The following is a 27772-nucleotide window of genomic DNA, read 5'->3' on the forward strand; positions in this document are numbered from 1 at the left end:
CCCACCGCCCTTCCATTGGAGGCCTCTGGCACTGGCCCTGCCACTGACCCTGCTCCTCTCAGTGGCCACTCTGAAGGCCATGCTGTGCTGCTTCTGCTGCCGACCTTGCTCCACTGCACAGAAGAGCAGGAAAAGATCATTTAAAAAAGGCAAATGACTTATTTGGCACTTGCTTTTTTGGGAAGGCAAACATCCAATAAGATGTCTCCCCCACTCTTCTGCGTACAAGAGCCTTCAGCGTTGCCAAAGCAGCAGCGGCACTGTAGGCCTGCCACCCAGCAGAGGCGGGGTCAGCTGGGGCCGTGGAGCAGCACCAGTGTTCTTGCTATTTTTTTTTCCACCTGTGTGCGGAATGAGTTTTGTTCTGGGCGGCAGTATCAAGGCACCGTGTGTGCATATGCATTCAGCGTGAGGCCTTCCTGATTCAACCTGAGCAGGATCTAAAACTAGCTGAGTGGACATCAGAAAACATGTGCACGCATTAGAGGGAACAGTGGGCAGCACGGTCTTAAGCATGGCCACCTAGAGGAGCAGGGGCAGCAACAACGGAGGCCTCCAATGGAGGGATAGCAGCGCAGCCCTGAAAATTGGCTGCCTGGCAGAGGTGGGTTGGCAGCAGTGGTGGGGCAAGTGCAGTGGCACAGCCCTGAAAAGTGGATGCTAAGCAGGGTGGACCCTGCTTAGGAGACTACATGTGTGAGCACTGTAAGATATTCCCCTTAGGGCCTGCTCTGGGAAGAGAATCTGCATGCTTGCATGCAGGAGGCTTTAAGTCACCTCCCTGGCATCTCCAGGTAGGGCTGAGAGAGACTCCTGCCTGCAGCTTTGGAGAAGCTGCTACCTGTTTGTGTAGACAATACTGAGCTAGATGGACCAGTGGTCAGACTTGTTATAAGGTGAATGTGAGCCCTTTGGGGACAGGGATCCATCTTATTTGTTTATTTCTCTGTGTAAACCACCCTGAGCCATTTTTGGCAGGGCGGTATAGAAATTGAGGAGATGATGATGATGATGATGCAGCTTCATATATTCCTAAGAAGCTGGCTTATTGTGAGTCAGATAATTGGTCTATCTAGCTCAGTATTGTCTATGTCAACACTGACTAGCAGTGACTCGCCAAGTTTTAAGCAGGAGTCTTTTTCAGCCCTACCTGGAGGTGCTGGGATTGAACCTTGGACCTTCTGCATACAAAGCAAATGCTCTACCACTGAGCTTATGTCCTCAACCCTTGTGCCAGTTGTCTACAATTCTAGTTTGTAGGGGACAACAGAAGCCAGATGATGAGCAGTGCTTTCCCCTGCTGACAGAGTTGTGTGGCAGAAAAACCCTACTCTCCATCCCCTGTACAGTTGTGGTACCTCTGGTTCTAGTTGGCCATTTTAATGTCCTAATATGAGTAAGTAGGTTGGAGTTGCCTACAAAAAGCCCAGCCTAACCCAGTGTGGTAGAAACATTTTGTTGGTGCTTCCTGTCCTGGAAACAGCAAAGCAGGCAGATAAGGCTGAATCTTGATAACCCCAGAGACCAGCAACTTGGAGCCAAAAGTGTCCTCTTCTAGTGAGGAAGAAAGAACATGGAATCTCATGAAAGGGTAGGAAGGGCATCTGTTCTGCTGTTCTGTTTAAATTTTGTCCTTAATAAACGCTGTCTTTAAACACTGTAGCCCAGACGAGGAGAGCATGAGTTCATCTGTATGGATTATTTCTAACCTTCTAATCCTGCAACATGTTGCAAAAACAAAAATGTATTTAGCAATATCAACTTTTTACTTCCGACTGGCATGGTTAATATTTATTTATTTATTTATTTATTTATTTATTTATTTATTTAATATTTTTATATTTCTATCCCGCTCTTTCTCCAAGGAGCCCAGAGCGGTGTACTACATACTTGAGTTTCTCCTCACAACAACCCTGTGAAGTAGGTTAGGCTATTTAGGTTAATTATATACCTGTAATGAGGGGGTTCTGTTGCAGCCCTCCTTTTCTAGGGACCAAGGCATGGTTATAAAGCAGGCAGTTTCCCAGAAGAATTGACAGTAAGTAAAGTAAAGTGTGCCGTCAAGTAAATATTGACTCCTGGCACCCACAGAGCCCTGTGGATAACCACAAGTTTAAAGTCCAAATGAAAGTATATTTTATTGAATACAGAATGAAGCTTAAGTCATTAAATCATATGAACATGCAAGGCATTCCCATGTGGCACAGAACGTGTTAGATGACATATGTGACTGGGCGCTAATACTTAATTTTAATTATACACTATAGACTAATAGATTCCTTAATATGTATGTGTTTGACTAGGTAATGAATAACCAAGCAGTTGACTAGGCAATAATAATAAACTAAATAATTAGCCAAGCAATCCGTTGGGTAATGAATGAGTTAAGCAATTAACTAAACATAAGGATGAATGAAGCCATTAACTCCTAGAAAAGGAAAGGACAGAGAAGGAAAGCAGTGAGGGACATGTTACTGAAAGAGGTAACCAAGGCCAAAGAGAAATCAATGTCAGAGGGAAGGATCAGGGAAGAAGTAGAGTGGGGCAAGCTGACACCCCAATATAGGAAAGCAAGTGACAGTGATAAAAGAATTAGAGTGAGATCAGGGGTAACACAGGTTTTCAGTTATGGAAAGAGATCTTGTTGCATCAGAAAAGATCCAATGCAAACATGACAAATATTTATATACTGTTTTTCAACAAAAGTTCCTAAAATAGTTTACATAGATATAAATAAAATGGCTCCCTGTCCCCAAAGGGCTCACAGTCTAAAAATAAAACAAGATGGACACCATCAATAGCCATTGAAGGGATGCTGTGCTGGGGATGGATTGCTCTCTCCCTGCTAAGTAAAGAGAATCACCTCTTTTAAAAGCTGTGTCTCTGCTCACTTAGCAGGGGACAAAACACAAAGAATGAAGCAAAGGAAAAGATGAACATGACTAAGGGTTATTTGGAGGAGCAGAGGACAGTGGGAAGCAGACACAGACAGGGCATCAATAGAAATAGCTAAGGGACAGGTTTGAATTAGTTCAGAAAGCAAAGTTGAAGAAAGCAATAGAAATGGACAGATCTGGGTTGTTTTGAAAGGCTGGAGGGCGGGTGGAGGGAAAGAGAAGACAGACCTGTTAGATAAACTGATTGGGGAGAAGCAGCTTCATTGTGAGAGTGGAGGGCCACTGATTAGCTCTCTGGCTGCGATGCTGTTCTAAGGTGGGGCTCTGCGTATGATGTGGAAGCATTGAGCTCTGGAAAATAAAATCTGTGAAGGTGGCTGTCCCATTGTCACAAAGGAACCACAGATGGTAAAATAGACGGCAGATGTGGATTAAGGGGAGTTGAACTACCCATTTACAATGGGCCTTGGTGGCTTGAGTTGCTCTGTCTGCTCCCTTGAATTGCTCTGAATTGTTATACCTATGGGTTTGAAAAGAGGAGCAGAAAGCCATCCCATGTTCCATTGACGCTTGCAATAGGAAGTCAATTGTGCTGTTTAAGGGGATGAAATGAGTACTCATGAGTGCTAGACAGGAGCCACCTAGAGATGGGGATTTGAGGAAATATCTGCAAGATTCTGAGTTAGTGAACCCCTGTGGTGGTACTGTGGATCCAAGAGGAACTGAACCATTATGTGCTGACCTGCAGGAATGTATAGGATGAGAAAGACATGGTCTGAATAAACTGTGCAATGTAGACAGATTCTGGGGGAAGTACTCAGGACTGTAGGGAAACTGCTATGCAGTCAGGCTAATTTAGTATGGCAGGCAGTCTTGTGCAGACTCTCAAAGGAATAAAGTGTATTTGTCATGCTTCTTCTTCCCTTCTGGCTTCCTAGGCTATTCCTAACACTGGCATTAAAAACTGCCTTGTGCTTGGATACTTTTTCTTTCAGACACAGGTCACCCACGCCAAGAACCTCTGTATGGGTGCAGAAATAAAGCGGGGGCGAGTGAACAGTCAGGCCCAAATGGAGACCCTGTAACCCAACATTTTGCCTCTTGTGGCAGTGGGGACTTCTGCTCGCCATCATATCTGACTGTTGTCTGCTCTACACAGATAACTAGTAGTATATACCACAACAATTTCAGGCTTCTTAAATCAGGGCTAGATGCTTCCCATGTTTGCACTACTTCCTGGAGATTTAAATGCTTCCAGAAAATTTAAATGTTTGGCCCGAGCCAAACATTGGATTGATGCGAGATCAGGAAGAGTGAACAAGGAAAGTGGAGCAGGTTGCTCTCTTCTGATTGCGGTCACATATGAGCTGACATTTTTTTCTTTTGTTTTGGAAGTTCATTCATTTTGTGATTTCTCCTGGAGCATATCAGAGCAGTTATTTTATGCCTTCCTCTCTTCTCCACAATGGAGAATTCTGTTTTTAGTGGACATGCTCCAGCTACATACTAAATTAGATCCTGGAGGAGGAGGCTTCTATGCAGGCTTCAGCCTTCAGTGTCATGGGCAAGGAAGGCATTTCCAGTGCCCCAGGGGTAAGGAAATGTAAAATTGACATTTCATCTGCGTAGTCTGAAAAATGTGCTGGCTGACATGCAGACTAACAGTATTTTTATGTTCTTATACCAACAAATGGAAGTACTTTTTCACACAACGTATAATCAACTTGTGGAATTCTCTGTCACAAGATGTGGTGCCAACCAACAACCTGGATGGCTTTAAGAGGGGTTTGGATAACTTCATAGAGGAGAGGTCTATCAACGGCTACTAGTCGGAGGGCTATAGGCCACCTCCAGCCTCAAAGGCAGGATGCCTCTGAGTACCAATTGCAGGGGAGTAACAGCAGGAGAGAGGGCATGCCCTCAACTCCTGACTGGAGTCTTCCAGTGGCATCTGGTGGGCCACTGTGTGAAAAAGGACACTGGACTGGATGGGCCTTGGGCCTGATCCAGCAGGGCTGTTCTTATGTTCTTATGCACTCTTGCATAAGCAATGGAAGATGGGTAATTTTAAGTGACCTCCCATTTTTTCTGCTGCCCTTTGTGCCTCCGAGAAATATGTTCCTGAGGATCCCATAACCCTCAGACAGATTTTCAAAAGGCTGCAGAAGGAAAGGGGAATTGGCAAAAACCATACCACACCTGAAGCATTATTCAGCATACACAATGTTAGTCTGGATGTCAGCCAGTATTTTTAGTCGGATATGCAATATAAATTTTCATATACACCAATCAGTAGATCTGTGCAAAGGTTTGACTTCAAATGGTTGAAGCCAGTTAATGTGCACATTGCCCCTGGCTCTGCCATTACTTACCTTTACATAGAAAATTCCCCCTTAAAGAGAAGCAGAGCCATGGGAATCTCCAGTGATGTCTTGGAAGGCACACAGAAAGCACTGGGAAATGTAGCCTTTCCCAGTGCTTTCCCCACAGAGCTCATGGAGATAGTATTGCAGAAGCGTCAGTGTTGGGGAGATCTCAGTTTTGGCCCATTTCTCTTTGGTGGTTACGAATTAAGGTAGTAAGTTGTTTGCTTAGTTTTTGTTGACTTTCATGGGGCTCCGAACTTGCATTGTGCTATTATGCTGGAGATGATCTGCAGTTACCCCTAGCAGATTCTTGCTTACCTATATATAGTGAATTGCTTCTAACCACTGCTGGAGGTAGGCTTGCATTCTTACAGCGAGACATTAATACACCATGTTGTAGCTTTTTAAAAAATAAGCTTATTTTTATCACCAGGATTTCAACTTTTGATTTGTTAAACTATTAAAAACTTTTTGATCAGCTAAAAAGGTGTCCCCAACTAATGGAGCTGCAGCAGATGTATTTAAATATTTAATATAAGTACTTCTAAGAGTTGTAGATGGTAAGTAGTACCTCAGAAGAGGCAGTCTCCTTTCTGTCTCTCACAGGATGGAATGCCTGGTATGACAGATGTGCACCATCTGAAACCAAAGTAGGTTCACTGCTGTGGAACTGTAGTGTTTACTGATTCAGATTAATGCAAGTTTAATTGACTAAAACAGAAACAAACAGTTAAAATGGCTTTAATTGGATGTTTGCCCTTTTAAAATTATATTTAATTAATGCCATCTTCATTTCATGGAGCTGAAGGCCAGGTACAGAGGATTCTCATGAAGGTCTCCTATCCAGGCATTGGCCAGGATCAGCCCTGCTTTGTTTCAGCAAAGTTGTTCAGACCATGCCCTGGGCTGGCATGGTGTAGTCTTGATGTTAAACGATAATTCATTTATTTCATTCTTTTAACATTGGTATATGTGCTGTTGTCTGAAATATATTTATTTAGGCTATTCATTTCCTAATTTTTAATCACTGTTATATTATTTCTGTGGAATATGGCTACTATACATAAAATCCAAGATCATTAATACATAGCTCAAGCATATGAACACCAATTTAGAATGGCCCCAAACCTACCAATTCTGTATGGAGGATAGCCTCTAATTCTGCAAAAGAAGACATGGGATGATAAATGTTGATGCAGGTTCTGCCCAGTGAATCATAGATGAAATAGATGATCAGGGATATGTTGTAGGATTCAGGAAATCTTAAATAAAAACTAAAAACAGGCATATTTATAAATGGATCTAAATGTCTATTTTTAGTTCTTTCACTTCTGCTTATGAGATTTTGTTCTGTAAAACAAAATTGCTGAAGGACAATGATTCACCGTCAGCATTGTATGAAGGGAGGAATTATTAATTATATTCCCAACACATGTTTCCTTTGTTATACTAATGCAGAATACAGGGGTTCATTTACAGGGAAGAATTTGTGGTGGAAAGAGGGTGCTTAACCCCCTCCTGATTCTCTCCTGCAGATGCACCTCAGGCTTTTTCTGTCTGACTTCCACAACTAGATTCCAAGACTAGAAGAAGCTTGGCTATGAGGGAAAACAAGGATTTGCAGGAGAGAACTGGCAGACAGAAGGACTAGGCACCCCTTTCCCACTGACCCTCCCCTGTAAATGCCAAATTCTGTGTTCATATTAATTTGCAGGAGTTTCCTGGCATGGCACATAGCTCTGCTCTAAGGGTAATCTTTGTGGTTCATGATGTCTCCTAGAATTAAAGAATCTGGTTTATTTTCTTAAGTTCTGCTTCTCATGTTCAGGTGATTGTGGGCGAGAGAGCTTCACTGATACAAATATCTCTGTAGTTTATATAGAGATTAACTGCAGTTCTGTTGTTTTATGACTTCCACCCTGACAGAAACTTTGTACATAGTGCCATGCCTTTGTAGTTCCACACAAGACACCACACTTCTAGGCCTTCCAGTTATAGTGGATAGAAAGGAAGTGTATATATTTAGCATATGCTCTGGAGTGAATTAGAGACTGACAGCCCTAAAATTAGAAGTGAGCCATAGTTCCTGTAGTTACAAGGGAAACCAGCAGGCTACTTTCCTTTCATCTTGGCAGTGCTGCTGATAACTACAGTAAAAATGCTAATAATTGCTTATTTCCAAAGAACTTGTGTTTTGTAATAAGAATTTTTCCCACTAAAAGTTGTTGATTAACTGTTCTTGACTCATTAATGAATATCACATATGATGAGAGGAGATGCTATTCCTAGGAAGCCTGAGTTTCAACATGCACTGGCTCTACCAGTGTGGAGACACTTGACCTGCACAAGCACAGCTGGCTCCAAGTTTAGTGGCATCTTCACATGCTCCCAATGTGATGACATCATGACTGCCTTCACATGATCAGACTCCAAGATGCTATTGAACTGAACTTCAACCTTTTTTCATTACATGTGTCCAGAGAACCAGTACACATTTTCTTTGTTGCCCCGATAGGTAGATATTAGCCAGATAGGTATTGTGAGATGCAGTGTGGAAAAGGAGCATTTGACCAAATAATGAGTAATTGTGACATGCAGACAAAAAGGAATAGTGGTTATGAAAGAAACTAGTGTGGGAGTAACTATCAGGTGGAACTCTTCCTCAAGTACATTCATTAGGGTGATATTTGTATCAGAGTTGTATTGGCTGATTTTTTAAAATTAAAAAACCCAACTTATTTAAGTTACCTTTGTTGATACCCACTAGTCAAACATGCTCTCAGTTGAAAGCCAAGTAATGAAAATGGGCTTCAAGCATAGCAACTTGTAGCTTAATTGGATAATTGGGTGGGAAACCTTCAGTTCATAGGTGCTTTATTTTTTATCTGGATCATGATCCATTGTAACCCATAAGAATGGGTACTGCTTTAGCTCCGCTTGGCATCCAGACTCTGCCCCCACGTGCTCAGCCTGGAAGTATAAAAGGTGGGCTGGATGCGCTTTGTCTGTTCCTTTTCAACCGCCATGGCAATCACACCTCTGGTTGCTCTGACTCCTCATTGAATTGGTTCCTTGTGAATTCCTGTAAAGAAAATAGAAATATTTTTCCCCCTCTGACCTAGACTGTTTTTTTCGACCACTCTTCGGATTATCTGTGTGATTTTTGATGAACAGACTGTTTTGACTATCCTATGGTAAACAGACTATTTTGACATGATCTTGAATTTGTGGGCTAAGATGTGGAACAACATGGCTTCAAAAATGGAGAAAATTCTTTTAAACATTGTGGAGAGTGTGGGGCCAAGTTGCCTTCCCAAGATAGTCATGATTCCTGTCTGATCTGCCTTGAGGAGCAACATAATACTTCAATATGCAAGATATGCATGTCTTTTTCAAAACAAACTAGATGAAACCAGACCCTCAAGTTGCACAGTATGCTGTATGGCAACGCCGTGAATCTGTCGACACCAGACACTGAAACTGAAATCTGTTCATGGTGCCTTTTCAGATCCTATGCTCACTGACCTGGTGGACGAATGAACACCACATGTTACAGGGGATACCCTTCCAATTACCTGTGCCAAAAATCTGGGTCACAATAGATGCTTCTCTGACCAGATGGGGAACATACCTCAACACCCACATGGTGCAAGGTCATTGGACCCCACAGCAAAGGGAATTGCATATCAATTTCCTAGAACTTCTAGCTGTATTCTTGGGAATGAAGGCCTTCCTATCCTTGTTGAAAGGCCAAGTGGTCCAACTGCAACTCAACAACACTATGGCCATTGCCTACATAAATCAACAGGGCGGTACGGTCTCGAGGTCACTATGTGCCCTCAGCCTCCAGCTATGGCACTAGTGTATCGGTCAGTAGATACATCCCATTGCCATCCACATAAAATAAAAAGGCCTGAATAACCTATATCCACCTGTTAGACAGCCTATCTCCTAATGGAGCATTGGCCTTGAATCTAGAGCCCTTCGAACCTTTGGGCTCAGCAACACTATAAATGGTGATTCTAAATACTGCCTTCCTAGTGGCCATTACCACAGCATGCAGAGTGAGTGAATTAAATGCACTCAGGCCTATGCGGCTTCAGTGGCCCACCTGTCTGGAATTTTCTTTAATTACATTTTAAAGGAGGCTACCTAGTCTACAGAGCTGCCTTTTGTGAAGCATTATGCTATTGACCTTCTCTCTGCTGCAGAGGGTAACTTCAGGAAGTGTGTTGGGAAGGGTGTTGCAATAGCTACTGTAACCTCCACCACAAGCAGTTGGCTAAACACCCATTCTTATGGGTTAGAATGGATCACGATCCAGATAAACAGGTTGCTTACCTGTAACTATTGCTCTGGTAGTGATCCATTGTAATCCATAAGACCCTCCTGACCATCCCCACTGCAGTAGCCTCCAAACATTTTTTATTTTGGAACTCATCTGTTTTCTTCTCGTCATGATGCGGATGATCGTCTCACCATGATCGTCCAGAAACTGATGAAGCATGTCCAGCCCACCTTTTTATACTTCCACGCTGTGCACGTGGGGGCAGAGTCTAGACGCCGAGAGGAGTTAGAGCACTTGGCCATAAGGTGCTGTACCCATTCTTATGGATTACAACAGATCACTGTAACGGATCACTGTTTTTCATAAGTGCTTTTAAGTGATGCTTAACTGATAATCTTCCCCTTGAGCTTTCCCAGATAGCAGGCTTTACTGCGAGGCTTTAATGAGAGTTCGAAATTGCCCCTGCAAAAAGTGGATTATTTTTTTACCCTGGGTATAAACCGGGCTACACTCTAACACGTAATGAAAAACCCAAATTGTGTGTGAAGTGCTCCCCAATAGCTCGCAGGGACTTTAAGGTAAATTTGGCCAATATGTGAACGCATCCCCTCCATTTCGGAGGAGATGCAAACTAAAAGCCGGGTGTGAAAAAGCTCCTTGAGTTACTGCTGAACTGGGCATTAGTATGTTTTGTTGGTGTTGTAAGTTCAAATAACACTGAACAGAAATCTGAACCACTCTTATGATCAAGGTACTTTCTTCTAGAGGAAATGAAGTTTTAAATCCAAGTTAACTGGTTTAAATTCATTTTGCCTTTGATCAGATTTATCTTTTTTTTCATCATTTAAATCCTCAGTCATAGTATGCATTTGCATGCTGTTAAGCATCTGTTAGATTACATGTAATTAACTTACGTATACTGCCTAGGGATGCACATGTCAGGCAGAATAGAAATATGACAGATAAAATGTTAGGGGATGCTGTATATTGATTGTAAATAAAAGTAACTTTTGTAGATTTACTGAAGTAGGCTGGGATGAAAGGTTCTATGAAAGAGAGGTATTTATGAAAACCTACTAGTTAAAACTGGTATCTGAAAATAGAAAACATTAGTAAATATTGTATTTACTTTGGATTTAGTAATCAAACGACTATTCTAGTCTAAGCATACTTCCTCCTATATGTTAAGGCAGCAAAATGTGTTGTGTTGTTAACTACTGATCCTCCCAAGTGGAAGTAATAGTTTGGACGGACATCAGATGCAACATGACCTGGGTTTGTGTGTGTGAGTGGTGGGTAGGAGAGAAAAAAAGAGAGTCTCATACTCGTCAGCAACATTCCGAATGGGAATAAAGTCTGGAGAAAACATTCCAATATAAATGAATAATTTAACAGGTTGCGTTACATGTTGGTATATAGTTTAGGATTACCGTGGTCTGTGTTTTCAGGCAATTGCTTGTCTATTTATGACAATTCAGATCTTCATATACAGCCCAAACTGGAATAAGGATGTACGTGAGCAGTTTGTCAAAGTAGATTAATTGGATTGTATGTTGAAAACTTAGGAATATGTACATCGATCAGAAATTGTATGTAAAGCAAAATATGATAAAATGACCACTTTTCTGTACTGTGGCTGTGTTCAAAGGAGCTGCTTATGCCATGAGGTTCCCCCCCACCCCCGCCTTTCTTTCCTTTTTTAAATGGCAGACCATATGATATCTCACTCAGGTGATATCCCAACTTGAATTGGTGTCAATGGGAGTTTAACCACAGTTATGCTTTTGGATGTTATTCCCTCCTTTCCCCGCTCTTGCCATTGTCGTGCACCTCTTCTAGTACCAGCTTAAATTACCTGGTGCACTTTTAAATTTCACTTTAAAACAACACACTTAAAAGGATATTAAGGGCCAGTTAACTAAACACTGTTGAATCATCTTGATTATGTGTGCTTCATGTTTGTCATGATGGTTCTGTTTTATTAAAAAGAATAGCCAGATAGACTTGAGTCAAGCAGAAGGCGTTTTGATAATGTGTGAAGGTCTTTACATTATTGGCTTACATCTTATGCTTAATGCACATTTCAGAGATTGACTAACTCTTCCCTTGAATTTTGACTAATCATTTAAATGCTTCGATGCTCCACTCTTATTGATAGATAATTGAAAGGAGAAGATGGCACAGTTGTAACTTGCTTGTTCCCTTGATTTGCAGCTCACATACCATCTTGCTGATCTCAGATTTGCATGGAAATTGTGTAACCTGATAAGTGACAAAATCTCTGTCCAATCTTCTTGCAGGTTTAGAAACCTGTTTCTAAAGTAGCTTAATTAAATCTTCACATGCAGCTCAGGCAGATAGAATAAATTAAGCCTGTTATGATGTGTTTAGCATAAGTCATATTTATAGTCACTTGTTTTATCCTTTATAGCAAGACATCCTGTCAAACCTAGCTAAGAGATTTAAAGGTTGGCTTCCTTTTTTACCTTTTAAGAAAAAAGATGACCTCCTCCATCAATTGGTAAGCATCCTTTATTTCCAATAACTCTCCTATTTTTCCCAATAAAGTCACATCTTTTTAAAGAGGCTTTTTAATATTTAATATGTTGATTATATCTGGTAGGTTCCTTAGTTTTTACAATTCTTAGTTTTTAGTTTTATAAAATAACGTTTAATTTGAAAATTTAAAATCTGTAGTTCTGATTGTGGTTTTAGCTACGATTTTTAACTTAATTTGGTTAATTTATCTTATCTTATTTGTCTTTAACTTATCTTAATTTGGTTAATTTTATTAGTCTGATTTTTACATTGTAGCTATTTTATAAATGTTGTGAGCCACCCCGAGCAGTAGTGTACTGGAGGGGCAGGGTATAAATATTTCAAATAAATAAATAATCGGATTCCTTGATGAATAATTTTCTCCTATGTATTTGTAGTCTCTTTTTAAACATCAATGTCACATTTTGTTCTATAAGTTACAAAATATTAAATCTGTATAGCAGGAATTATATGGGAAAGGACCATACATCCTCATGTTCTGCATGCATTCTGATGTTTGATGCACTATTACTTTATTATTTCCGTAGCATACTACCAGCACACATGCTTTTTCAAGTTCACTTGCCAAATTTACCTCCTCCACTCCCCACCTCCCTTTTAATTTTCTCCAACCCTATTTGCTTGTATTGTGATGATAATCCCACTGTTGTGATAAAATATGCTGTTTCCAACCTGGTATCTTTTCATCCACCGTTACTCAGGATCTCGTTCTGTTTGAGAACCACTGGGCAACACATAGACCAAGTCCATGTAACTTAGTTATAATATGTAACTTAGACGTGATGATGAAGTATCATTAAATTATTCAAGACCAGCTTGACTTGTTTATTCCAGTGGTGCATAGGCACGATAAATAATCTGGATGTTTCCCACCGTCCAGAGATTCTGTCTCTGTCAGTAGGCCTTCTCTTTGTTTTTGCTAGCTAGTTTACTGCCAAGTCTCATTTGCAAACCCATCTAACTTCAGAGGTCATTTTTGACCAAAAGTGTTATAGTAATAAATGCATACCGCTTTGTCTTTCATCGTCTTTCAAACTATAATTTGCTTCTCAATTTCACCAAACTATTCCTATAACAGTGGAGGTTTACAGTTAAACAGCAGCTAAATGGTGATTTTTGATAACTTTAAAGTATAGAAACCTTTAGATAGTGATAGAAATTCTTTCATTTGAAAAATAGTTTTGTATGTGAATGTGCTTGACTGATGATGTTTTTCCTCATCCCTCCAATGTTAAGGATGTTGGTTTTCGCTGGGAAGCTCTCTGCACTGTACTGCAACAGGAAGTCCTGCTGCAGGAGGATGTTGAACTGATTGAGCTGCTTGACCCCAGTATCCTGTCTGCAGGGCAGCCCAAGCAACAGGAACATGATCATCTTCCAACACTGCGCTCCCTAGCAACTCCTAATATTTGGTATTGCCTTGAGCCATGTGCATGTTATGTGCTTTATGCTGTATGGATTATTGGAGGAAGCATCGTAGCATGCATTGACTTGCCAGTGAAGAGATGTACTTTTTAAATTATTCTTCAGTTTATTCCCTGCCCTGACCCATGGCTTTGGCTTTGTTGCTGACTTCTCCTCCATGTCATTGTTTTGTAAGGGCTGTGTTTTGTATTTATTTGCATAAATACAAAATGTGTGGTATCTTTTCCTTTCAGGCTTTTGGAGGAGGCTTATATATATGTTTGAGAAAGTCCTAATACGGAGAAGGTTATTTAATACTTTGATCTTTAGTGCTCTTCTGATGATTCTGTTCTTCCTTTCCTATAGTTATTACGGCTATAGATGTAATATTATTAATTGAAGTATTTCAAGAGCTACCAGTGGATAAAAGTAATGGGAAAATACAAATTCCTCCACAATCATGATGACCAAGAAAATACTCCAATTAACTAAATCATGTTGAGTGATTGATCCAGGATTAAGATCAGAGTATCTGAAATTTCAAATTTCGAGGTCCAGGTTCTGTGTTCCTGCAAAGGCCTGTGTTCTGTAACAGTTTTTTTTTTTCAAAATACCTATTTTGTAAGCATAACAACTGAAATTTAAATGAGCAAAACTGACTGGTGGGCATATTTGTAATATGGCTTTAAGAAAATTAATGAGCAAGCAATCTGAAAAACTTGGGTTGCCCACAAAAAGCTTTTTAACAACGGTGGAGTATTTTGTTGAGGTTAAATGAGTCAGAATCTGAAAAAACAAAACTATCATTACTGCAGGGTTTGGTTACCTAAAGAAACATGCCCTCTTTCTGCTGTTGTTTGAACCTGGAAAAATGTTATGTTACCACCCTTCTTTGGTGAACAATCACCCTTCAGGTCATATATTTGAATGGAGCAACCTTTCCAAATGGATTATTTCCACTAATAGAAAATCTGAGGAAGTTATACAGAGTTACTTCATAGCTCTGTATCATCCATTTGGATTAGCAATGTTAATGCTCGTTTATAGGACAGCAAGCTTTAATTGGTAGATAATCAACTAAATCTTTATTGAATTGGGGTGGTCTAATTGGTGATTTAAGGTTAAGCAGTTATGCTGAGGTTTGGAAATATGCAGATTTGTTTAGATGTCATTGACTGGCTAAAAGATCATGATTCAAACATTTAATTGGTTGACAGTGTTAATGAAACTCCCTCGAGGGTGATTGGCCTGCACCCCCTAGTTCGGGCAAATGTGAGGTATTTAGCTCAAAAGGGGAGACAGTTCCAATCAGCCTTAATCTGTGCAAGTGTATGAACTCAAGAAAATCGGCTTGAGAGAGAGGTTTTAATTAAATAAAAAGGAGTTTATTAAAAATAAAATCAGACTAAATTACTATGTGGCCCTAGTTTAAAGGCACTACAAATATGCTAAGGAACAGACTATTGTAAGGCACATTTAGCTTAAAGTTCCAAGTTATGTGTAAATTCCCAGGCCGGCTAGAGAGGTACTTTAAGATAGAGGAGCAAGATTTCAGAAATAAGAGAAAGGGATAGGTTCAACCTTGAAGAAATTGGGCAAGAGGCTATATCACCTGTCCTGGAGAGGGGAACACCAAGGTGGAGGTTCTTGTTGCAGTCTGCTGGGGTCCAGAGTGAGAGGTACTGAGATGTTTTGCAGTGGGAGTCCCAGGTGTAATATACATGAGGAAGCACACTGGGTCATGGATTTAGGGATACTTATATCCCAAAACCTGCCTTGAGGGCACTTGTCGTTTGTCCTGCTCGGCTGAACAGGGGAGCCCGGACAACCTTTTTTTGGAATGCATTGTGTCTTAGTCCTTCCTGGGTAGGAATGTGTATGAATTGCCACAATGAAGGCAGATTGTGAGGACAATTGGAGTGTGCAGGTGCACTTAAAGAATATCCTGTGCTGGGAAGGGCTTCCCAATAATTCTATCAAGAATTTCAATGGGCACATCTTCAAAGTTACATCACAAACTCATCCCTATTGTAATGGAGTCTGTTGTCTTATCTTCCTGCCTGGTATTACCTCTCTTTGCAAGAGGAAGAAGAGAGTTTAGATTTCATTCCAAGGCTGAAATGATCTTAGATGCCAGACACTTGCAGTAGCTAGTCCTGGGAGTCTGCTTAGCTGGGCACCCCTCCTAGAGAGTGTGAAGCTAATCCCCTTTCTAATTTGTGGGGCTTGTAGTCAAATCTAGGGGCGACCAGTCCACTGCCAACTAAGCGACTTGTCCCCATGTATAACAGAGACTGGGAGTTCACATTGCGGTGCAGCTCCTGAGCATAGCAAAAGTGCAGTCTCCAAACCTGGAGATGCAGTTGCAACCAGGGAGGCTTCTGGGAGTGGGCAGAATAAGCTCAGCTGGTAACAGGCCTCCTGGTCATTTTAGAAGCTTTTACATAGGTATGATGTACATTTAATGGAATGTCAGCCATATTTTATAATAAATGTTGCAACACACACTGATAACTAATCTCAAAAGTGTGTAGCTCATGTTGGTTTATTTGTGTTTCAGGGATATCGCATTACTGTTTGCCTTCATCAGCATACTATTTATGCTTCCTTCATGGTGGAATGGATCCATTGGACTGGTATGGGGAGGAGGCCTGTTTGTTTACATGTGTGTGCGAGCTTTGGACACATTAAGGACAGCCAAGCTGCAAATGTCCCTGAAAAAATGCCAGCTGCAGCTAGAAGAAACAGTGGCTAATTGCCGAACTTTCACTAACCTTGTGAGGAAAGCTCTGCGACTCATTCAAGAAACTGAAGTCATTTCTAGAGGATTTACTCTGTGAGTCCGAAGTTTAGGTTGCTTTGTGAATTGGTTCAGGCACATCGGTTAAATGTTAGGTTAATAAATAGTCAGTAACCTTTTTCTTGAAACGTAAGAATTCCACCCAACTTATCATGACAGTCAAATCACTCAAATCAAGCATATTTAAAGAAGGCATATCAAGGGCACAAATGGGAATTATGCATCTTTCATCATCATAACAAAGAACACACAATCCTCCAGGGACTTCTGTGTAAACAAACAAACAAACAAAACCAAGACATACAAGAGGGGCTTGCATTGGAGAGTTTCCTAGCTAATTGATTATTCTAGTGGTGTCTCTTATAGGACGTAGAAGAAAAAGAGGTTGATTAGTCTGTTTTGGTAGTAATTTTAAGGGCCCATTCTCACTTCTGTCTGGGTACTAAAAGTGTGAAGGATGCACATAGATGCATGACTCTTCTAAAAGCTTTGATGGAGCATCTGGGTCTTTTACTAGCTTCCTACTACTTTTTAACACTTTTTAAAGAGACACACTAAGTCTACCGAAATGTTTTCATATCTGACAAGACACATTTATTCTCTAGTAATTTGTATTGTGTGTACTATTAAGTACAAGCAATACAAGATCCTCTCGGGGACCAGTTCTCCCTAATATCCCAAATATTCTGAAGGCAGTTTACTGTGTGTGTGTGTGTGTGAGAGAGAGAGAGAGAGAATTAGAAAAACGTTGCAGCAATTAAATCAGCTGCTAAAAACTAAAAGCCTCAAAAGGCCTGGGAGAATAAAGGTGTCTTTGCCTGGTGAAGAAAAAATAACCCAAGCAAAGCTTCTCAGGAAAAGATGTTCTATATAAAGGTTGCTACAATTGCAGTGGCCTGCTCTCTGGTCACTACATCTCCGATGGCAGAGGCACCCTGAAGACAGTCCAGAGTGCATAGGCAGTTTGACATGGGAGCAGGCAGGTACCCAGATCCCAAGTTGTACAGGATATTTTATAACATGTTTAGTACAGGTGGCCCTTGTTATCTGTATTCCGGGCACCTGTGGTTTCATTATCTGTGGTTGGGTCATAGGGACCCAGTTTCATTATTTGTGGGACAAAAATAGGGTTATTTTAGCCTATCCTTGATTATTGAGTAGACAGAAATGATTCCAGACATAATTTCCTGCTGCCATTTTATAGTGCTGAGCCATTTTGTGGCTCTTTTCTGTAAGCAAAGGAAAGAATAAAAATAGGAGGATTTGGAAGCTATTTGAGCAGAACTGGAGGACAAGGTACTGTTTATTTCTGCTCCCCACTGCTTTTTCTTGAGATTTTTAGCACATTTCAGTGTGCTTAGGAACCTAACCCCCCAATCCCCATAGGGTTGTCTCTTTCTTCATGGTTTCATTATCTGCTGAAACAGAACCCCCACAAATAAAGAGGACCTCCTGTATTAGATTTACTTGTCTCCAAGTATATATTTTTATTACTCAAAACCATATTTATGTGAGTCCATTTTCTTCTTAAAAGTAAAGTGTGCCGTCAAGTTGATTTTGACTCCTGGTGCCCACAGAGCCCTGTGGTCTTCTTTGGTAGGAGGGGCTTACCATTGCCTCCTCCCACGCAGTGTGAGATGATGATACCTTTCAGCATCTACCTGTATCACTGCTGCCCGATATAGGTGTTTCCCACAGTCTAGGAAAATACCAACGGGGATTCAAACCGGCAACCTTCTGCTTGTTAGTCAAGTATTCCCCTACATGGCACGTAATTGTATATGGAAGTAGTTTTTTTAAAAATCACAGTCTTCTCTCTCTTCTTTAGTTTGCACTTTAGAAATTTAAAATACATCATCATACATTTGGGATATTAGTCTGGGAAATGATTTATTTCTAAATCTATTTACTGGCTGACATCCAAACTTACTCACGAGTAGCAGTGAGTATGAAATGGCTAAATTAGTCATAAGTAATTTTAGTGGGGCTGCTCATGAGTAATTCAGTCTGAATTTTGGGCATGAAAAGAAAATAACACGAGCGTCAATGTAAAATGGATGTGTACTGTCTCTTATTGTCATCAAATACTGCTCACTCTTTTAGTATATTCCACATGTCTGTCGGCTGAATGAAAAGGCAAAGAACCAGTAAAACAATCCACAGTTCAAGTTGTTCAAACTTTCCCATATCAACAGAACATTTTGATCTCTGCTTGCAGAACAGCTTGTAATACGTGCTGCTACATGCAAAACCGAAACTCTACCCATCTTACAAAGAGAAAATTCCAAACCATAAAAAGTCTGAATTAAGCTTTACAGGCAAAATTTTCTTTTCATTTGGAGTACTGGGGCATGTTCAGGTCTATTCTTGACAGGGTAGCATATAATTAAGTATATTTAACCTTATAGTTAAAAGTACTTCAAGAACAGCTTTGTGTAAAGTTTCATGTTTCACAGTTTGGACAATCTTTGAGGGAAAAGATTTTTCCTTAATTTGAGCAGATAAACTTCGTGAATGGAATTGTTTAACTCTCTGGCTTGTTTAACTCTACTTTCCATTCACTATCCCTAGAATAGGACTAAATTTGGTCCAAATCAGTTAGGCAGTTCACAAGTTAGCCCAATTGCACCTCGAATGTTCATGTGTCTGCCATCTTGAATTGGGGTAGACTACATCATCACAAACTACATAGGCATCCCTATGTGTCCCTACAGCTGTAGCAAATTTGGTTCAAATCAGTTAGGCAGTTCACAAGTTAGCCCACTCACACCTCAAAAGTGTATGCATCCGCCATCTTGAATTGGAGTGGATTACATCATCACAATCTATGCCATTGAAGTGTCCCTACAACCATACCTGATTTGGTTCATAGTGGTCTATGAAAGTTGATAGGGACATACGCACAAACACGGAATGCTAGGAGATCTCATAAGCCTAATGGAAAGTAGGCTAAAATATAAGTTAATGGCTTAGATCTGACAGAGTAAAGCAGAAGGCTCTCCATGTAAGTAAGGAGGTCCCCTAATTAAGACCAATTTCTCCCTTCCCACTGCAGGCCCCTGTGTCATATATCAAGCGTTCTGGATAGTCATCTGACCTTTGAGAGGGCAAAGGGGGAAGTATCATTCTGTGAGTGGAACTCCACTCATCATTTGTGGATCCAAGCCAATTGGTCTTTAATGCACTGATTTGGATCCAGAGTAGCATGAGCAGAAGTCTGCTTGTGCACTGGGGCCTTCCTGCCCCATCTTCTCCACTGCAGTACCCTATGTGGCTTTTGAGGTTCAGGCAACCGTTCAGAATAGCATGGGATGCGGTACAGACTGTAATAAGAGGGGAGATTTGGTGGAAATTGGACAGTTGCACCTCACACCTGCATTACTCTGGATCCAAGCCATTCTTTATGCTTGTATACTAACTTTTCGGAACTAGTAAGTTATGATTTAAAGAGGTTTTTCTTTTTCTAGTGAAATTACCTTACTGTACCAATGAATCAAATTTATATGGTATTACAAACATTTAGAGTGTATCACTCTCCTCCTGAAATAAATTTGATGCTTTTAGATAGAAAGACAAAGTTATTTCTTGAGATCACATGTTGTCTCTGCTTCTAAGACTGTAGCTTGGTTTCCTGATGATAAACTTGGAATAGAAACATATTGAAAAGGTAAAGTATGCCATTGAGTCAATGTTGACTCCTGGTGATCACAGAGCCCTGTGGTTGTCTTTGGTAGAATACAGGAGGGGTTTACCATTGCCATCTCCCACGCAGTATGAGATGATGTCTTTCAGTGTCTTCCTATATTGCTTCTGCCCGATATAGGTGTTTCTCATAGTCTGGGAAACATACCGGCAGTCACTGGCTTGCTAGTCAAGTCATTTCCCCGCTGCACCATGCAGCAAAAACATCTCTAATGCTCACTTGAAGTACTTTCATACATTGCTTTTTTCCGAACAGTTGGGACTTATGTACTTATTGAGTAAAGCAGGCGTAATAGCATAGGTTCATTTTCAGTCTTCCGCCTTGGTTTATATCTTGATTCTTGCCCACAGCTACAGTCTCATATGGTGATCCACAGTGGAGTTCAGGCAGCATCCATGTGACTACATAGGGTGAATTGAATGACATGAGAGTCTATGGGCAGTGTTCCCTCTAACAGGGATTCCCAGATGTTGTTGACTACAACTCCCAGCATTCCCAGCTGCAGTGGCCTTTGGTTGGGAATTATGGGAGTAGTATTTAACAAAATCTGGAAATCCCTATTAGAGGGAATACTGTCTATGGGTCTGGACAAGATTTCTGCTGGTGTTGCATTCTTTCTATGATGTGATGTCTCCTTAATTATTATCCTTAACCTTTTTGAACACCTTAGACAAAATGTGGGTTCAGAAGCAGCAGAACTTACTATTTCAAATATAATTAGGCACTGGCAGTGTTCATTTCTTCATTGTCTCATTTGTTTTGTACCTTACCTGTACATTTTTCTTTGGGGGGGGGGAAGGGCAGACATTAAAACTCTTAAAACAACTGGTTGTTGGCAAAGAAAAGTTGAGAGATTGAAGTGATCATTGTGTGCTCACTCAGAATTGTGTCTGCTGTGGGTAAATTTTACATTGCTTTGACAGATCCCAGGTGCTAGGGAACCATGGTGCCTAGACTAGGATATTCAGTGGTAGAGTCATTTAATAAAAACATTGTCCCAGGCAGCCCTGTTTCTGTCCCAGCCCTCCCAAATGTCCATCACTACGTCTGGTAATTCTGTCAAATGTCCATTGGCTGGCTTCTAGATTTAAACAAAATTTGTCAAGGCCTGGTTTGACTTTCTCCTAGTTTTAAGGAGCTTATGTGAGGAGCAAATAAGGTATATATATTTTATATATAAATACAAAAGCAATTCAGGGGTTCATAAGGGTTTGGGGGAGGTACGTGAATTTTCTCTTCTGATTTTTATGGGTAGATTTCAGGTTAAAATGATGCATTGGATTTTATTTTTTATTACTAATAATTGCTACTACTAAGTTAATAATATTGATTGTACTGTATTTTTATCAGTTTTTGGACATCTGTACAGTTGTATCACATTTTACTTTTCAAGTTTGCTTGACAGGGTCAGTGCTGCTTGCCCATTTAATAAAGCCGGACAGCATCCTTGCCAGCATCTCATTGGTCTTCGGAAAGCTGTGTATCGATCAGTGAGAGCCAACTTCAGAGCTTCAAGACTAGCTACCTTGTACATGTTGAAACAATATCCTTTTAAAAAAATAAGCCATACAGAAATAAGTCAAGTGGTTGTTGTAACGAAGAATTAAAGGGACTGCTGAATTTATTTTCATGTTCTGTTTTCTTTCTTTTAAACTCCTGGCTTTGTAAACATGCATGTGGCCTTCATATCCTACACATTCACAAGCACTCTATTTTGAATTTTATTTACACTGGTCCTGGGGTATGATCTGAGGGTGCATAATGCAGCCACCTTCCTGAAGACAAGCAGATTTTGATCTGAATGGTATTCCATCTTTATTTCCTCCATAGAAGGGGAGGGGACATATTTATTTATTACATTTTCCCAGCCTTCCTCCAAGGATCCCAGGGTGCAGCAATAGAGAGAGCTCCTCACTCTATTGTTTTATCCTCACCACAGCTTTGCAAGGTGGATTAAGCCTGAGCTCACCCAGTGAATTTGTTTGTCAAGTGAGGATTTGAACCTTGGTCTGAGTCCAGCATGGTAATCATGACACCCGTCTAGTATATCACAAGAAATGGCAGCTGACAATCCAAGAATTGGGGGGAGTACAGAGCTTCTATGTGCAGACCTGGCTCACTAGTATTCCCCTTCTTTCACTTCTTTCCCTCTCAGTCCATATTCATCTTACTATTTCCCCAATTCCCTGCATTCAGTTGCATGCAGTCCAACTCTACGTATATTTACTCAGTAGTAAGTCTTACTATGTTCAGGGGGTCTTACCCTCATCAGAGGGTACATTGGGTTAGAATCTTAGTTGCTTGAATCCTTTTTCTGCCTTTCCTTAATCTCTTCCACCCCACTTCATCCATTCTTCCCATCTCTGTATCAGTAGTCTGTCTATCCCTGACTTGGTCTTCCTTTTAGTCCTTGCATGGCTTAAAGTTAATTGAACCTAAGAGAACCTAAGGTGTGGTTGCCCCATTGCGTAGGGTGGCCAAGTGCGATTATGCCCTGTACTGGGTGCTTCAGGGACAGAGCAGGGATTGGGGAAAGAAATATGTGGGATGGGAATGGCCGCCCAGAGATGTAAGTTTGGGTGGGTTATAAATTTGATAAATATATAAATATAAATGTGTTAAGTTGTGTGTTGAAATGTTTCTGCTAATGCATATTTGCATAAATATACCTGTTTTATATACTTACATTCTTGTGAGTTCAGTTGCTATTTGTGCCCTCAAAAACCCACATGTTAAAAATACTGCATGTGTCAAGGGGTGTGTGCGTGCGTGCATGCGTAAGGGGATGATGCTTAACTTGTAGCCAAGGATGGGTGGAGGGCTCCAAGGGTTTTCTCCTTATATCCTGATGCTCTGCTAAAAATCTTTTTAGTTGAATGAGGGCTCTTTTAAGTCCTTGTAGATTTTCATTTAGTTTAGTAAGTCGTATGTAGTGTAGTGTTGTTTGTATTTTTACATATTTTTACTGTTTTTAATTGTTTTGTATGGTTCTGATTGTATAATGTGAGAGGAAATGATTGATTTCTTTTGTAGACAAATACTGCTGCAATTCTGCCTGTAAAAACTTGTGTGTGTGCGTGTGTGTAATATGTTTTGTTAAAAACAAAAATGCAATCAATATATTCAGCTTTGTTTGTAAAATAGTACGAAAGCAGCCACCAAGTTATAGGATTGTGCTGTAGCTCAGGGGAAGAGAATCTGCTTTGCCAGCAGAAGGTCCCAGATATAATCCCTGGCGTCTCCTGAGACCTGCCGGGGCTGGGAAAGACTCCTGCCGGAAACCTTGAAGGAGCCATTGCCAGTCACTGTAGACAACCCTGAGCTAGATGGACCACAGGGGTGACTTGGTATAAGGCAACTTCCTATGTTTCAGGAGGGGGTGTATTATGCCAATAGGAGGTATTTCCACCCATTTTTGGTGGAATTTCTGTTTGCTCTACAACTTGTTTTGAGCCAAATAAATATTCCCCCCTCTCTTCCGCCCTCCTCGGAAGAACATTCTCTAGGCTTCTGAATTATGAGAAAGATGGGTAATTCCCTTTGTGTTTGTCCATTTGTAATGTAATGAAAATGTCCTTAACTCTTTCTAAACCTATCCACTGAATTCTGAGAGTGACAATGTGACAAACTACATCTGTGTGGTACCTTTTAAGGAACTGGGCCTGGGACTGAGTGAAGAACAAGTATCTGAAGAAGCAGCACATAATTTCACAGATGGCTTCAGCCTGCCTGCTCTAAAGGTATTTCTGTTTTCATGTTCATTCCATTGCTCAGCATCGCCCTCTTTTGTAGTACTTTTTACAGTTTGTAGTGCTTTGCTGGAAGTTTTCGAACAGATACTGGACAGCCATCTCTGTCAGGGATGCCGTAGCAGATTCCTGCACTGAGCAGAAGTAGGAGATAGGAATGTGCACCAAATTGTTTCAGCACCATCCCAGGGGAGATGAGAAGTTCCTTTAAAAGGAGACAGGCAGATCCTACCTGCCCTATGCTGGTCTTGGACCATAATAAAGATGATTGATTGATCCTACCTGCCCCTCCTGGAAGCCTCCACTGCCCTGCACTGCCCTATTGTGGTGCTGTCTCCGAAAACCAGCCCCATGAAAGCGGGACCTGTGCTGCTGTCTCCTTTAAACCACTTGCCATGGCAGTGGGATGCATCCCCCAGCATCCCCCACACAGCATCGCCATGAAGATGGCATCGGTACATGCATCCGTAGCATCTGCAGGGCCAGCAACAGCATGCTGGCCCCTTGCAAATGGCATCTGGTTGTAGCGTCTGATGCCGAGGTGTCGAACAGCTCCTCTTATGTGATTACTCTGGATCATTTTCAGTTTCTGACTCTGAACTTCTGTATAGTGTCTCTGATGTTGTTTAACATCTACATGAAACCACTGGGAGAGAACATCAGGAGATTTGGTGCAGGGTGTGGTTATCAATATGTTGATGACACCCAAATCTATTTCTCCATGTCAATATCATCAGGAGAAGGAATAACCTCCCTAAATGTCTGTCTGGAGACAGTAATGGGTTGGATGAGGGATAACAAACTGAGGCTGAATCCAGATAAGACAGAGATACTTATTGTGTGCGGTCAGAACTCGGGAGATTTTGATCTGCCAGTTCTGGATTTGGGTCACGCTCCCCGGAAGGTACAGCATGCTGCCAAGAATTGTAGAAGTCTGGGGTGCTTCTGGATCCGAACCTCTCCCTGGTGTCCTAGGCTGAAGTGGTGGCCAGAGGTGCTTTTTATCAGCTTCGGCTGATACGCACAGCTGCAACCGTTTCTTGAGATGAACAACCTCAAAATGGTGGTACATATGCTGGTAATCCTAGGCTAAATTACTGCAATGTGCTCTATGTGGGGCTACCTTTCTGTGTATTCTGGAAACTGGTCCAGAATGTGGTGACCAGGTTGATCTCTGGGACATCTAAGAGAGACCATGTTACTCCTTTGTTGAAAGAAGTACACTGGCTGCTGATAAATTCCCGGACAAAATACAAGGTGCTGGTTATTACCTATAAAGCTTAGGCCCTTTGTATTTAAGAGAACGTATTCTTCACTATGAGCCCCATCACCTGTTATGATCATCTGGAGAGGTTTGTCTGCGGTTGCTGCCAACTGGTCTGGCGGCTACTCAGGAACAGGCCTTCTCCATTGCTGCCCCTGAACTTTAGAATACACTCTCTGTTAAAATAAGAGCCTCCCTATCTCTGGAAACTCTTTGAAGGCACTGAAGACACATATATTCACCCAGACTTTTAATTAGATGTATAGTTTTAATATAAACTATATTAAACGTTATAACAGTATTTTTTTAATGTTGGGTTTTAAATAATTTCAATGTTAATGGTTTTAGTGTTTAAATGATTTTAATAGTAAACCGCCCAGAGAGGCAAGTTTTGGGTGGTATAGAAATATGTTAAATGAATAAAATAAATAAACCCTAAAATTCTGTGAGGGCCTCCACAATCCGGGGCGGGGGGCAGTCCTCTTTAGTCTGTCCTGGGTGGTGTGGTCACCTGACCGAGCATGCTGATGATTAATTGGGGGGGGGGCTCCAATGGCCTTTAGGTCCAGGCTCCAAAATTACTTAGGTGTACCTCCATGCCTGAGTCACCTTAAGTGGCGCAGCAGGGAAATGCTTGACTAACAAGTTGCTGGTTCATCTCCTACTGCACAGGAGGCGGCAATGGTAAACCCCTCCTACCAAAGAAAACCACAGGGCTCTGTGGGTGCCAGGAGTCAAAATTGACTTGACGGCACACTTTACTTACCTTTGTGCCTAACCACCAGACCTCTGTTTTAGGCCATAAATGAAAGACCACCTCTGAACATGGGGTACCACCAGAGAACTCATGGTGTACCACCAAGGAAGTGATACACCATTTGGATCACTACTATATCACCAGGGAACGGAAGACAATGGAGCCTTGCTGTTCTGTCTTGGGTGCCAGCGGGGGGCTTGTGCTGGCCCATGATTTTATTGCTTCATAGTCCACTTTATTGAAGGGTTACTGCAGTTCTATATAGTTGAGACAGCTCTCTGTTTCCAATGGGCCAGCCTTGGAATCTCCTATAAAAAATACCTTAAATAATCAGACTGCAGATTATGACATTTAAAGTACTATTAAGTCCCGATGGGTTTAATTTTCTTTAGTAAGTAGCAGCAAGGTTCGGGCCCACCCCAAAGACTAGGACCATGACCGGGGAAACTGTTCATGCATGTGAGCTGCCTGTGGTACTAATCCACAAAGGCTCCGGTTCTAGACAATATTGACCAAATTAAAATTAAGCCCACCAGAGCTAATAATGCTTAAAATTCATGTTTTGCCCTAAAGAAAACAGGCTACTATGAATAATTCTTACATGGAACCTGCTAATCCGGAGTAATTGACTAATCCAGAGGTTTTTTTAATTTAAAGTGATTTATTTATTTAAAACATTTTACTCTGCCTCCCACACTGATGTGATCCAGTTTAACTGGTTTGGTAACCATATTGACTGGCCTAAAAACCTCTGTATGGGAAAAATGAAATGTTGTTCTCCTTTGTTGCCATGAAGATTGTAGTGTGACTCTCTCTCTGTCTCTCTTTCTCTCTGTTTTTTTTAAGGTTTTATTTCAGCTTTGGGTAGGGCAAAGTTCTGAATTCTTTAGGCGGCTAGTTCTTCTGCTGTCCCCCTCCAATGCATCCCCCAAGACCCAGATTACTCCAGAATGTTTGCCTCTTTGCATCTTTTCTGATGTGACCCAAGGTCTGCCTCATGCTCATGCTGCCTGCCTAGAAGAGCTTAAACGAAGCTATGAGTTTTATCGGTACTTTGAAACACATCATCAGTCTGGTTTGGAACGTTCAGTCAAAACAGAGCAAAAATCAGGAGAACTAAACCGTCTTCATACAGCAGTGCGGAGTTTGCAGCTTCATCTAAAGGCCTTATTGAATGAGTAAGTTGTGGTTGAAAAGCAAATTTCCTGTTCATCTTAATTCTTGCTGAAGTTAAAAAATTTTTAAAAAGAACTCTATAAAAATATTATGCTGCAACCATAATCTATTCAAAGGTCTTATACTGATAACTTAGAGGCACATATTGCTGCTGTTATGATTCTTTACATATGTTCTGTAAGGAGTGTAAATCGGATTTCTTATACTGGTTGTACAAGAGCTATATGTTTAACATACAAAATGATGAATTGGGGTGTTGAGCATTTGTTACAGGGTCAATATCTTGAGCTGACTGTGTGATCCCAGAATAGCAGAGAGGTCAGAAAAGTGGTATCTACATCTAATAAATAGTACGCATGAAAAGGGACCTCAATCCAACACAGAGTTGATCATACAGGAGAACCTCGTTACTTGCGGTGATTCTGTTCCTCACCTACCACTGCGAGGAACAAGGCATTATTCCTATGGGGAAAGGGGGTTTAGGTTCCAGGATGCCCAAAAAAGCTATAAAGAAGCCCAAAAACATCAAAGGAATTCTACTGTAGTGTGCTCCATGGGCCCAGATGCCCCCCGACTGTGTAATGCCGCCCCACCAAAAAAATCACTTGAAAATGCTTCTTTTATTAAGCAAAGAGGCAAAAAAGCACTCTACCTTGCTCTGTGGGGTCTCCTTGTGTCCTTCTTGTGCCCAGCAATGCCCCCCCCCGACTGCCAAATGGCCACCAAAACTGCAAAAATAGCAGGAAAAAATGAGTTTTCTTCAAACAAGCCACAAAATGGCTCCTGCTGACAAAATGGAGGGTGGAAGT

The 27772-nt window shown here is 41.1% G+C and overlaps 1 protein-coding gene across 3 annotated transcripts in view; it reads left to right on the forward strand.

The window, feature by feature from the left end:
• VEZT (vezatin, adherens junctions transmembrane protein) overlaps window positions 1-27772 on the forward strand; it is a 71943-nt gene that overhangs the window by 13583 nt on the left and 30588 nt on the right. For 2 of the 3 annotated variants that reach the window (XM_053252051.1, XM_053252049.1), the window contains exons 3-8: window positions 11983-12072; window positions 13347-13522; window positions 16075-16350; window positions 21411-21560; window positions 23610-23757; window positions 26634-26965. In XM_053252051.1, the coding sequence (XP_053108026.1) occupies window positions 11983-12072; window positions 13347-13522; window positions 16075-16350; window positions 21411-21560; window positions 23610-23757; window positions 26634-26965 (1172 nt within the window). The remainder of the gene's footprint in view (window positions 1-11982; window positions 12073-13346; window positions 13523-16074; window positions 16351-21410; window positions 21561-23609; window positions 23758-26633; window positions 26966-27772) is intronic. The other variant, XM_053252050.1, reaches the window with a different exon arrangement.

Source organism: Hemicordylus capensis, chromosome 5, assembly GCF_027244095.1.
Source record: "Hemicordylus capensis ecotype Gifberg chromosome 5, rHemCap1.1.pri, whole genome shotgun sequence".
Taxonomy (NCBI): domain Eukaryota; kingdom Metazoa; phylum Chordata; class Lepidosauria; order Squamata; family Cordylidae; genus Hemicordylus; species Hemicordylus capensis.